This window comes from Colossoma macropomum, unplaced genomic scaffold (assembly GCF_904425465.1).
Source record: "Colossoma macropomum unplaced genomic scaffold, Colossoma_macropomum, whole genome shotgun sequence".
NCBI classification, from domain to species: Eukaryota; Metazoa; Chordata; class Actinopteri; order Characiformes; family Serrasalmidae; genus Colossoma; species Colossoma macropomum.
Genome location: NW_023495878.1, coordinates 1316338 through 1328866, shown reverse-complemented (window position 1 = coordinate 1328866; position 12529 = coordinate 1316338). Strand labels below are relative to the sequence as shown.

The window sequence follows — 12529 nt, the reverse complement described above, 5'->3', positions numbered from 1 at the left end:
TCAGCCGCGAGAAGCGCAGAAACCACCGAACCCCCCAACCTCCCCCACGCACACCCCACCACCCCCTTGTTCTTCTCATCAGCGCTTCAGCTCAGGTCACGCGCATTACTACGACGCCTTCCCTCCTGTTTCACCGTGCGAGGTTTCGTGGAGCGCGCGCAAGCCACTTTGCGCGTGGTGCGGGGTTCTGGGTTTTTTCTTCGCTTTTTTTTTTGTCGCATACACACTGCGCCGCAGCTTACGTTCCCGGAGTGTAAGCGACCACGCTGCCGGCTCCTGAGGGGGGCTTGGTTTCACTGAGCACGTGACACGCCTTGGACAGAAGCTCGCGCTCTCCACCGCACGCGCACATCTCTCTGCTGGTGGCTCGGAGAGAGGGGTGAACGGAGCAACTTCAGCAGCGCGCGCGTCCGTCTCGGGCTGGTGGTAGAAGCCGGTTCAGCGCTGCTTTCCTGTCAGCCTCTGTGTGACGCTTTGGTTGAATTGTGTTTCTGTTCCTGTGGAAGGTGGATGGAGTAGAAGCGAGCGGGGACGGACACGGAGAGCCGGACTGGATTTCTTTTTCACACTGAACACGCACACGCGCTCTGGTCAGGGGGGCTCTCTCGGCGTTGTATGAATGGACCGCTGTGAGGCTCTGCTGGAGAGTATCGCTGTAAAACGCAGAGGCTGCTGCTGCTGCGCGCCGGCACGGTTTTCCGAAGTGCCCTTGGCTGAGTGCGACCGAGCGCTGCGCCCGAATCGCCTTCACAAACTACCTGAGTGCTGAACTTGTTGCTGCAGCCTCTGCAGCGAGCGCGGGGGAACATTTAGGGCACTTTTTTTTTTTTGCTTTTTACTTTCAGTCTGCATAGTTTCAACGCTCGAGAGAGGACCGCGATTCATGCCAGCTGCTTTGGGCTTTTTACTTTCAGAGCACGAGTGGATTTGTGTGGAGGTAAGTTGAATGTGTTTCAGCCCCGTCAGGAAAAGTGCAAATGCGTGTAATTTATCCTGAGCTGTTCTGGCTGAACGGGGGAAGCGTTCGCTTTACGCACGGATGCAACCCCCCTTTGATAGTGACACCATTTTTCTTCTTTCCTCGCCCTTATTTATCGTAATTTAACAAAGTCTGTCAGGCGCAAAGCACGTTTTACTTTATCTCCTAGTGCTTGTTAGACTGTCTATCTGGCACTGTGTGTAATAAAACACTTGCACTGAGCCTTTGGAACTTAGTGACTAGTTCTTGCTGTCTTTGGTCCCTAGATGTCCCTTGCCTTCGTGGCGGACCTGTGAGTGCAGCCCGGAGTGAGCCTTGAGTCTGCCTGAGCCAGACCACCTTGCACCCACCAGCTCACCATGGCGGCCGGAGTCGCAGCATGGCTGCCCTTTGCGCGCGCTGCGGCCATAGGCTGGATGCCCGTGGCCAGCGCGCCCATGCCCCCTCCTCCACGTGACAAGAGGCACACCCGGGACGAGCTGATCATCCTGAACGTGAGTGGCACCCGGTTCCAGACATGGCGCAACACACTAGAGAGGTACCCGGACACCCTGCTGGGCAGCACAGAGCGCGACTTCTTCTACCATGAGGAGACCAACGAGTACTTCTTTGACCGTGACCCGGATATCTTCCGGCACATCCTCAACTTCTACCGCACGGGCAAGTTACACTACCCGCGCCACGAGTGCATCTCGGCATATGACGAGGAGCTGGCGTTTTTCGGCATCATCCCTGAGATCATTGGCGACTGCTGCTACGAAGAGTACAAGGACCGGCGCCGGGAGAACGCCGAGCGCATCCAGGATGACGAGGATACCGAGAACGGCAACGATGTGACGCAGTTGGACTTGACCATCCGCCAGTCCATGTGGCGCGCCTTTGAGAACCCGCACACCAGCACCATGGCCCTGGTCTTCTACTATGTCACGGGGTTCTTCATTGCCGTATCCGTGATGGCCAATGTGGTGGAGACGGTGCCATGTGGCACAGGGAGCAGGGCCAGGGAAATGTCATGTGGCGAGCGGTATGCGCTAGCCTTCTTCTGTCTGGACACGGCGTGCGTCATGATCTTCACCGTGGAGTACCTGCTGCGCCTGATCGCCGCGCCCAGCCGCTACAAGTTTGTGAAGAGTGTGATGAGCATCATCGACGTGGTGGCCATCATGCCGTACTACATCGGCCTGGTCATGACAGACAACGAAGATGTGAGCGGCGCCTTTGTCACCCTCCGGGTGTTCCGCGTCTTCCGCATCTTCAAGTTCTCACGCCACTCGGCGGGTCTGCGAATCCTGGGCTACACGCTGAAGAGCTGCGCCTCCGAGCTGGGCTTTCTCCTCTTCTCCCTCACCATGGCCATCATCATCTTTGCCACCGTCATGTTCTACGCTGAGAAGGGCTCCAACTCCAGCAAGTTCACCAGCATCCCTGCTGCCTTCTGGTACACCATCGTCACCATGACAACACTGGGGTAAGTGATGAAGGGTTCTGGGATGGGGTGCTAGTGTGTATGTAAAGGTGTGGATTTTCCTGGTGCTCTTTTAAACCGAAGAATACTGCATATTGCTTGCATTTGTACATGACATCCGTGCAGCCAGAAGGCAATGAAATGATCCACATGGGTTCAAAGTAACATCTTTACTACAGCTAGAACTGGGGAAAGTAGAGATCTAAAAATAGGACATATATCAAGGGCAGGGGGGCTCAATAAAAGGTATAACTCACTCCTCTACACACACCTTTGTATTCCCATCGTTGGAGTATGCTGACTTCTGTTTTCCTACAGCTAAATGCTGTTATTTCTTGTAAAAAACACATTCTGTTCCTGGTGGGGACTGGCAAAACGTCCTCACAGCATCAACACTGTCTATCATCCTGGGGACATATGGTCCCCACAAAGTGTTAAATACCCAGCCACACATACACTGCATCTGTCCCTCCTCCTATCATTCACACGCACTCATGCGCTCCAACAGATGTGTTCGCCTTTTTAGCACATTTCCCTAGTAGTGACTTTCTCCTGTGGCAGTTGTAGCAGTGGTGTAATTGCAATCCCCATATTGTCGGAGAGCCAAGAGGAAGACCGCCGGTGCAGCTATTACGAGACGGAGCGTTCGACGCGATTACAGTAATACATCCCCTATTGATATGTTTTCCCATTCATTAACTGGCTCGCTCCCCGGCTGAGTGCGCCTCTCTGTGCCTCCCACCTGCACACCGGTCGCTCTCTGTGGTGCTGAAGCTGCTGCCTGCATGCCGCTCTGCCCCGCAGCTCTGCTCGGCTGCTCGGGAGATGGACGCTGCCAGGCCCACACGAGGGTGTGAGTCACACTCTGGGGCAATAACCAAACCGTGCGTTCCGGCACACAACTGCTGCTTTGATCAGCTGCCTTTTGAAGTCCAGAGCAGTTTCTGTCATAACACAGAACTGAGAATGGCAGCGCGCCTGGATTGCACTGATAGACCACGCAGAACGGGTCAGTGGGCTGTAATTCTCGTTTAAGGCCTTCGCTTTTTAAGTCCTTAGAGGGATTTATGCATCGCTTTAGTGATATGCTGACTGCTTTGTTCCTACCTCATGTCTGCCTCTGTGTCTTAACATCTTATTAGCATTTTATGGTTTTTGGTTCTGTAATGACTGTCCAATTGTTTTAAACGCTATTAAAAATTAAGGTGCTGTAAAGACTTCTTTGAGCCCTAGAGAAATCACTTCTGGCTCCTTAATAAACCATATTTGAAAAAGAGATTTTGAGTATGAAGAACCTTTTAAAGTTTAAAGAACCTTGACATGAAAGTTCCATACCAATCTAAGGGTTCTTCCTAGAATCTTTATATTACATTCTTTGATGGAGTGCTAGTGTGTATGTAAAGGTGTGGATTTTCCTGGTGCTCTTTTAAGCCAAAGAATGCTGCATATTGCTTGCATATGTACATGACATCCGTGCGGCCAGAAGGCATTGAAATGATCCACATGGGTTCAAAGTAACATCTTTACTACAGCTAGAACTGGGGAAAGTAGAGATCTAAAAATAGGACATATATCAAGGTTCTTTAAACTTTCAATAGGATCTTCTTACTCACATGTCTCATTTACAAGGTTTTCTTAGGGAACCAAAAGTGTTTTTTCTATGGCATCATACAAAGAGCCCTTTTTGGCACCTTTGAAGCATGTTGTTATGACTGTCCTAATGTAGTACGCTCTTAAAAATAAAAGTGCCAGTAAAGGTTCTTTTGAGTGACATCATAGAAGAACCACTTTTGTACCTTTAAACTACCTTTTTTATGGTTTTCCTAGAACCAAACATCCAAGAACCAGTTAGGATTCTTCATTTTTAAGAGTCTAGTTTTTTAGTATGTAAATGTTGCCTGAAACCTTTTTTTTAGGTGGAAATTATGTTGGTTAAGCTTTGAACAATGTCAAGATGGAACAGTGAAGAGATAGAAGCTGAGGCTGTGAGAAAGTGTAAATGAGAGAGTGAGCAATGGTGAGACAGTAAAAAGTTGTTTGGTCGTTTCATTTCTTTGTGTCGTGTTTGCATTGAACAACTTCTTGCTAGTCTGATTAGATAACGTCAGTAGACAGAATGCAATTAGTGTCCACCAGTCAGCGCCGAGCTAATGGTGGAAGCCTGCATGTGGGTCTTCTTCACCCTGGGAAGAGGAGCTGACTCATAAGGGCTGGCTGGTAATGAACTGTGTCTTCTAAACAGTCCCGCAGCTGCAAGGCCTCAGCTCCGCAACCCCTCCTTTCATCTTCCCTCCACTCCGCCTGAGCGCATCCCCTCCTTTCAAATTTATTTTTTTCATGTGCCCCCAGTGCCCATAGTGGAAGCAGAAGGAGTACTAAACATAAAAGTTCCTGACAGGTTCCTGGTTTGAACATATGGTTCTAAAGAAATGATTTAACTGGGATGGAACTTTTACATTGTATGGACTGGTTCAATAAGCATCGTTTCAAGGGTTCCTTAGGGAATCAAAAGTGGTTCTTTTAAGGTATTGCACCAAAGAAACTCTTCATTTTTAGGACCTGCTAAATCAGAGTGGCACACCTGAGCAAGAACCTGGCTGAGAGAACGGATGTTCAGGGTGGGAAATTACGAGATGAGACACTTGGAGGTTGTTGAATGCTTATTTTTAACCTCACAGATGTTCCGTGCAATGTTTGAAAACAAGTGATGATATGTCTTATTCCTAGCAGCTCTGTACTCTTTCATTTCTTGCGGCTTGACTGTTTTCAGATTGATTCTTGTAGGCTTCTTAAAAGAGAATGTGATCCTGAGCTGTTGAAAAGCAAAGCATCCTTAATGGTAATACCGCAGACCCTCGGTATCCTCCTCTCACAGTTAATCCATTACGCTACAGCTCCGCGTGCGAGCTTTCGGTCTAATCCTATCCCTCCTTTGATGACACACAGAACCTCAGCAAGTGGCCAGGGCTGCCGTTACTAAGCATCTTTGCCCTCTCATGGACCTCAGAGACCTCTCCAAATCTCCATATCACTTTTTAATGTTGTGATTAGCCAGCCGTGTGGGTGGCATGGCGGGGATGGATGTGTGATTGGGGGTGGAGGATCTTGGGGATGGCGGTTAGAGGAGATAAATGTATGACTCAGCCGTCCAGTCTGGATGAGGGGCGGTGGTACCCAGTGCGCCCATTAAACAGAGCAGAGCAGAAGTTGAGAAACATGACATTTGGTTTGAGATTAGCCTCAGGGAGGATGAGATTACTTGGTTATCTCTGTGGTATTAAGCCTAGTCCCTACATGCTTTCAGCCACTTGGCATATATTGGAATGTATTATAATTGCTGCATGTGGCCACAGCACACACTCATAACCACTTTTGTAAGTGTACTGTGAGTGTGAAGAAACTTTATAAGGTTTAAAGAAGCACCCCATAATGTAAAGGCTAACCATAATGTCAGGACTGTCAAGACAACTCGCACATGACATCTCCCATAGCATGTTTATGGCATGGTTATGTCAAGGTTATGAAGCAGGGATCAAGTAAAGTGATACTGTTTTTGTTTGTTTGTTTGTTTGTTTGTTTCTGTTGGGTATGTGTTTTTGGGTGTTGACCCTATATATATATATATATATATATATATATATATATATATATATATATATATATATATACATACATATATAGTCTTTTGCGGAAAAGATTCCTGCTGGAGATGCAAGAAAAGCAGCTATAGCTGAGCTAAAGCTTAAAGCAGAGTAAAGTAAGTCTGCATTTTCATTTATATAATATTTTTTAGCCTATTTTAGGACATTAGTACATATTGAGACATATTTACAGCCAAGGTGGTAAAACGTTACTTTGTAAGTTCAGACCATGCCTTCAACAGGTGGTGGTAGAATGAGAGAAGACTAATTGAGGGAGGGGCAAGAACGCTGAAAACTTGAGCTGGAGTTCTGGGCAGGTTCTGCCTGTAGCTAGAAGGCCTCTGCAATGAGCACAATGATAAACTCATCTGTTGATGAGAGAGACACACCGCTGCAGTGTCTCCTGTCCTCTGAAGCAGTTCATTCGGACACCCAGGTGTTTTAGCTTGTTCGTCCCCAGCGTTATGGATATACCCTCCAGCTTATTGCTGGTGCACTTTGTCATCCCCCATCTAGATAAAGAGAGGCCTTTATCTGTGCTTGTCCAAAATTCTGTAGCTAAAGCCACAGCTTATATGAGATAGCTGACATACTGCTTTGAATCTCACTGTAGTGCTGTAGCTACACGATACGTAGGGTAGGACCACAGCAAACTGTGACTGTGGTCATTCTGTAAAGCTGGTTTAGACTGTTTTGTATGCTATTTCTTCTCACTCTAAAAGTACAGACAAAGTTTAGACTTCGAGATGACGGGTACTACTGGTTTTAGCTCTGCTAAGTGAGCATGTGGCAGACTGTCGAAAGCAAAAGTCAACTTGAAAGCAAAGCTTTCCCAGACATTTTAGTCAATTTAGAAATCCCAGTCAGACGTGTTTTTAGGTCCTGAAAAAATGACATGTCCTAAAAGAGGAGGATGTATAGGCACCCTGTGCTATGTACTTGTGTCCATTATATAACAGTGTGCTATACATTGTCAGAAACCACAAAATCAAGTCTATATTATCACACAACTTGATATAGTTTGTGGCAAGTTGGATATATTTAGGAATGCAGCTTGTATGGTTCTAATTGGCTGGGTAATAGCATCAGTTACTGCACTGCAAAACTAATGAAGCAAATTTCTTGGGTGTATTAGGGTAAGGTAAATTCGATTTGATTTTTCACCAAACAATTCTTTTAAAGCATGTTCAGGCCTGATCCCAAGTTCAACAGCCTGCAATTAGATCTCAGTCTGCCAGGATTTCCACTCTACTCAAACATGAATGCTTTAGGGTTGGGAAAATAACTTGCAACCGTAGCTTACATGTCCCGCACTGGGCCCAGCACCTCCTAATGGACTCATTTCAGGACCCGGCCAACTCAGCCCAGCTCAATTAAATCAGCAGTATTTTAATTGGCTTATTCACTGTCAAACGGCATCTATTAAGCAAGCAGCTGTCAGAGTTAAAGACGTGCAGACGAAAGAGAACGAGAGAGTGGAAGACAGACGGAGAGAAAGAGAGGTGAAAGTGAACTGTGCATTAAGTATAAGTGCATTGAGTGCGGTGAATATGTGTTTTAAATTAAATGCCACTTAATTTTGTTCTGTACCCATCAGCCATTCCCTAAGAGACTGTCTCTTTCTTTCTCCCTCTCTCTCTCATTTTCTATCTCTCCTCGTAGTTTTTTACTATCCCTCCACTGCAGGGTTCATAAAGCGACATAATGAAGGTAGATTATAGAGAGAGCTATAAAGGGCATAATGGAGTAAAGCGGCGAGTTTGTCCGACCCTTATTAACTATCTTTCGCTGGGTCAGCCTAGGCCAGCTGTTTCTCAGGCCGAGTCCTCATTTCAATCTAGCTTGAGGTAACAATCTGGGGATTTTGTAGATTACATGGTCATGTCCCTGGCTGCAGGCAGCGGTTCCGATTAGGAACGAATGTAATACTTCCAAAAGCAATACATTTCGGCTCTCTGCTTGTCCTCGACAAGGGAGAGCAGGAGGTTTTGGCAGGACATGCGTGTTCGGTTCACAGACAGGTGAGAAGTTCCTGAGAGGTAAGGGGCAGGAATCAGAGGGCACAGTGGCAGTGAAGTCAGGCCGGGGTTAAGATGCAGGCCGAGACGTGAAAGGGGTTCATTGGAGTGTCTGTCAGGCTGCTCTGGTGTGGGGTTACCCTCATTAGCGCAACCCTCATCAGAAGGTGCATGCAGGAATGTGTGGTTCCTAGAAACGCAATAATGCCAACTGTATTATTGATGACCTCCTCTTCAAATTCTCTAGACACACACTGAAACGAGCCACGGCTGAATGCTCCTTTCTGCAGGAACCCACACAATTAAGGGCTTTAAAAGACTTAGCAGATCCTTAGTTAAAGCTCTATACCATTTTTTGTAGACTTACATATGTAATTACACAGTTATAACATAGCTATACAATGAATTACATTTAGATTCAGTTTACATTTTGTACTAACAGGTTGTGATTTGCACTTCTGACTTTTTCTGTTTGTTTTGATGTCAAGAAATGATAGATGTGGCTAAAATCCACAAAACCAGACTGTAGACACAAGAATGACATCATATCAAATTCAAATGGTAATAAAATATCTCTTCTACTTACAAACACACACATGGTATCAACTGAAAGTTCAGAATCCCCACTTTCAACCGAATTGCCCCTCTTGTTCCAATGAGCTAAGAGTGAGAAATAATTTGTATCAAATTGCATCATGCTTTTATAATAGCCGGCACTATTTGCAACTTATGCGTGGCTCTGCATGTTTTCTGAGAGGCATCTGATTCCATGCTGCGCTCGGATGTGAAGCTATAAAAGTGAGTGGGAAAGAAAGTGCGTGCGCCTTATGAATGCAATATGTCTGTCATCTCTCACAGGAGTGGATGAGTTCAGGGTTACATCTGAATGGCTGGTGCATTAGCTCAGCCGTGGTGACACAAAGGGCACATAATGAAGTAATTAAAGTCTCTTTGTCATGTGGAATAACCCCTGTGGCGCTCCTGTGTGACTGCAGGAGCCTTTATCCATCCGTATCACTCCCTCACCATCATCCCACACTGAGAGGCTAATTGGACTCCTTTCTTTCTCTCACTGTCTCCTTCTCTCTCGCCGTCTCTTGCGCCCTTATCACTTAAAATGGCTTAAGTGTGTTTAAAGTGGAAAACACACAATCACAGGCTCAAATTGATCCCCACGATCACTCACTACAGTCAAAGAAATGAAAAGGAAAGATTTTTTGTGAAAGTTTATCCTCATCACATTGACCATTTCATTCCAGTTAAAGTGTCAGTGGTCTAAATTTTTCTTGTTTTTTTTTTATATACCTTGAAGTCAATTTATAACATTTTAAAGCTTCTGTGTACAAAAAACAGTCATAATTCAGTTGTACATGACTTTTTCAACCTCTCTTCATCTATAAGGGTTAAACAGGCTGTTTTTATCACTGTGCCTTGAATGCTGGCTTTAAAACTTTCATGCAATTTTAGTTGCTTGAAACCCACACGAAGCTTAATTGCACTTAAGTTGCATAGTATAACGTGCACTGCAGCTCATTTGAAACTCAGCAGCAACAGTTGCAAGCAACTTAACTTGCAGAGGCAATTTTTGTGAAGCAGCCAATCAAAATATCAAAAACACATCACATGATCACGTCAAATGACATACTTTCAAGCCATCGATTTAACCAGATTGCATGTGGGTAGCCTAAAACACTTTCATGCGTTTTTTTTAGTTGCTAAAGTCTTGTTACATGTTAATGTGTTCATGGTTGTGACATCACAATATTGTATGTTTATGGTTATGATAACACAACCATGATGTATTCAAAATAGGCTGATTTTGTAGCTAAGGGGAGGAGAGTGGATGATACATTTTTAGCTGTCTTTCTTTATTAAAAGGGCCCATATCCTACAATTTTGTCATATTTGTAACTTTTCCCTTTTAGCTTCAGCGTGAATTGGTGGGGCTAAATTGCTGTAGGCTGAATGAGCATTTCCATATATGGACTGTAGGGGCTGATGAATGTTTGCACACAACATTAAACAGCTTCATTTCCAAAAAAACGTAAGGAAAATTTCCATTGTTGGTTTTCCATGATATGGGCCCTTTAAGACTCCCCTAGTACTGATGCTGCTGTATTGGCCAGTTTTCCTAACATATGCCCTAGAAGCACTTCATATTTAACAGATGACCAAAACATCTGCGGATGTGTAATTAGCAAACATATTGGACAGGGCTCATAATGCTGGTAATTAAAAGGAAATTGTGTGCTATTATAACATACAGTTTGTGTCGTGTTGGTTTGTTGGTGCCTTGAGCTCAGTCCCAAAGCTGTGCAGTAATCCAGCTCTGAATTCTGGCCAAGACTAAGCTTAATCTGCATCTGGGAAACAGGCCCCACAGGTCAACTCCTTAATCCTTACAATAGTTAAATACAAGCAGGTTTTTTAAACAATGTGAAGGTTTTAATCAAGGCACAATGCATTGCAGAGGCAGACACCTTTAAATGAAAATAATAAAATTAAACTAAAGGTTATTAGTAGTAATTTAATTAAAAACCTTCAAAGTGCCACAGTTGGGGCACTGCAAAATGTAAATAACAGAATGCACACACACACACACACACATCATCCAAACCGCTTATCCCTCTGGGTCGCGGGGGGTGCTGGAGTCTATCCCAGCTGTATAACAGAATGCAATCATGTGCATATCATTTAAACCCTATATTAAATTGAAAAACGTACAAAGACAACACATCAAATGTTGAAACTTTTAAATATATGCCCATTTTGAATTTGATGCCAGCAGCACATTCCAAAAAAAGTTGGGACAGGTGCATGTTTACCGCTGTGTTTCATCACCTCTTCTTTTAACAACACGCTGTAAGCATTTAGGAACACTTAGGAGACACTGCTGTAGTTTTGTATGTGAAATGTTCTCATTCTTACTTGATATAGAATTTCAGCTGCTTAACTTTTTGGGGTATCTTTTGTCGTATTTTTCATTTTTTATAATGTGCCATTTGTTTTCAAATGACAGATCTGGACTGAAAGCAGACCAGTTTAGCACCCAGACTCTTTTATTATAGAGCTATGCTGTTGTAATACATGCAGAAAGTGGTTTGACATTGTCTTGCTGAAATAAACAAGGCCTTCCCTGAAAATGACATTGTCTGGATAGCAGCATATGTTGCTCCAAAACCTGAATATAGTGTTCAGCATTAATGGCACTTTCACAATTGTGCAAGTCGCCCATGACATGTGCACTAATGCACCCCATACCATCACGGATGCTTTTGAGCTGTGAGCTGATGATAAGCCAGGTGGTATTCAGCCCCGATGATGCAGTGTCCATGATTTCCAAAAAGAATTTCAAATTTTGACTCGTTGGATCACAGGACACTTTTCCACTTTACCTCAGTCCATTTAAGTGAGCTCAGGCTCAGAGAAGGCGGCGGTGTTTCTGGATCCTGTTTATATATGGTTTCTTCTCTGCATGGTAGAGTTTTAACTTGCATTTGAAGATGCAGTGATGAACTGTGTTCACAGACAGTGGTTTTCAGAAGTGCTCCTGTGCCACTGCAGTGATTTCCACTACAGAATAATGTCTGTATTTAATGCAGTGCCGTCTGAGAGCCTGAAGATCGCAGCCAGCTAATATTGGTTTTTGGCCTTGCCCTTGCATACAGAGATTTCTCTAGATTCTCTAAATCTTTTGATGATATTATATACCGTAAATGATGGAATCCCCTATATTATTTTTGCTATATTATGTGGAGAAACATTATTCTTGAATTGTTGCACTTTTTGCCCATGCAGTCTTTCACAGAGTGGTAAACCCCTCATTGTCTTTACTTCTGAAAGACTGTTTTTTTAATACCCAATCTGTTACTATTTAACCACCAGTTGTTGTTTTTTTTTTAGCATTACACAACTTTATCTTTTTCTTTGGTTGGCCTGTCACAACTTTTTTGAAAGCTGTTGGGATCATATTCAAAATGGCATGTATTTTTCAAAAAACAAAAACATTTCTCAGTTTCAACATTTGATATGTTGTCTTAGTAGTAATTTTAATCTAATATAGGGTGATATGCGTATCATTGCATTCTGTTTTTATTTACTTTTTGCGCAGCATCCCAACAATTTTGTAAATGGAAAATCAACAGGATGTTTTAATTGACCAGGGGCACCCAAACAACTGCTTTAGACTATATAACAAAAAGTGAGATGTTCACCACATGTGTACATTTACAAGGTCCAGAAATAGAGCTGCATGGTCTGCAGGGACATATCTGAGTTTTATTATGTTCCACAGATGGTCCAGAGTTGCCCTTAGTGGTGGACGTGACTGGGCGTTGTGAAGCCACTCTATTGATCTGACCTGGATTTAACTAATATGCAAATGGCTTGGACGCTCTAACTGCACTGCAGCTAGGATGACACCTAG

General features: G+C 44.3%; 1 protein-coding gene across 2 annotated transcripts in view; it reads left to right on the top strand.

The window, feature by feature from the left end:
* Positions 1–266: 266 nt before the first annotated feature.
* kcnd2 (potassium voltage-gated channel, Shal-related subfamily, member 2) overlaps positions 267–12529 on the top strand; it is a 197681-nt gene continuing 185418 nt past the window's right edge. For both annotated transcript variants that reach the window (XM_036563777.1, XM_036563776.1), the window contains exons 1-2: positions 267–937; positions 1246–2447. In XM_036563777.1, coding sequence (XP_036419670.1) covers positions 1339–2447 — 1109 coding nt within the window. In that variant the 5' untranslated portion in view covers positions 267–937; positions 1246–1338. The remainder of the gene's footprint in view (positions 938–1245; positions 2448–12529) is intronic.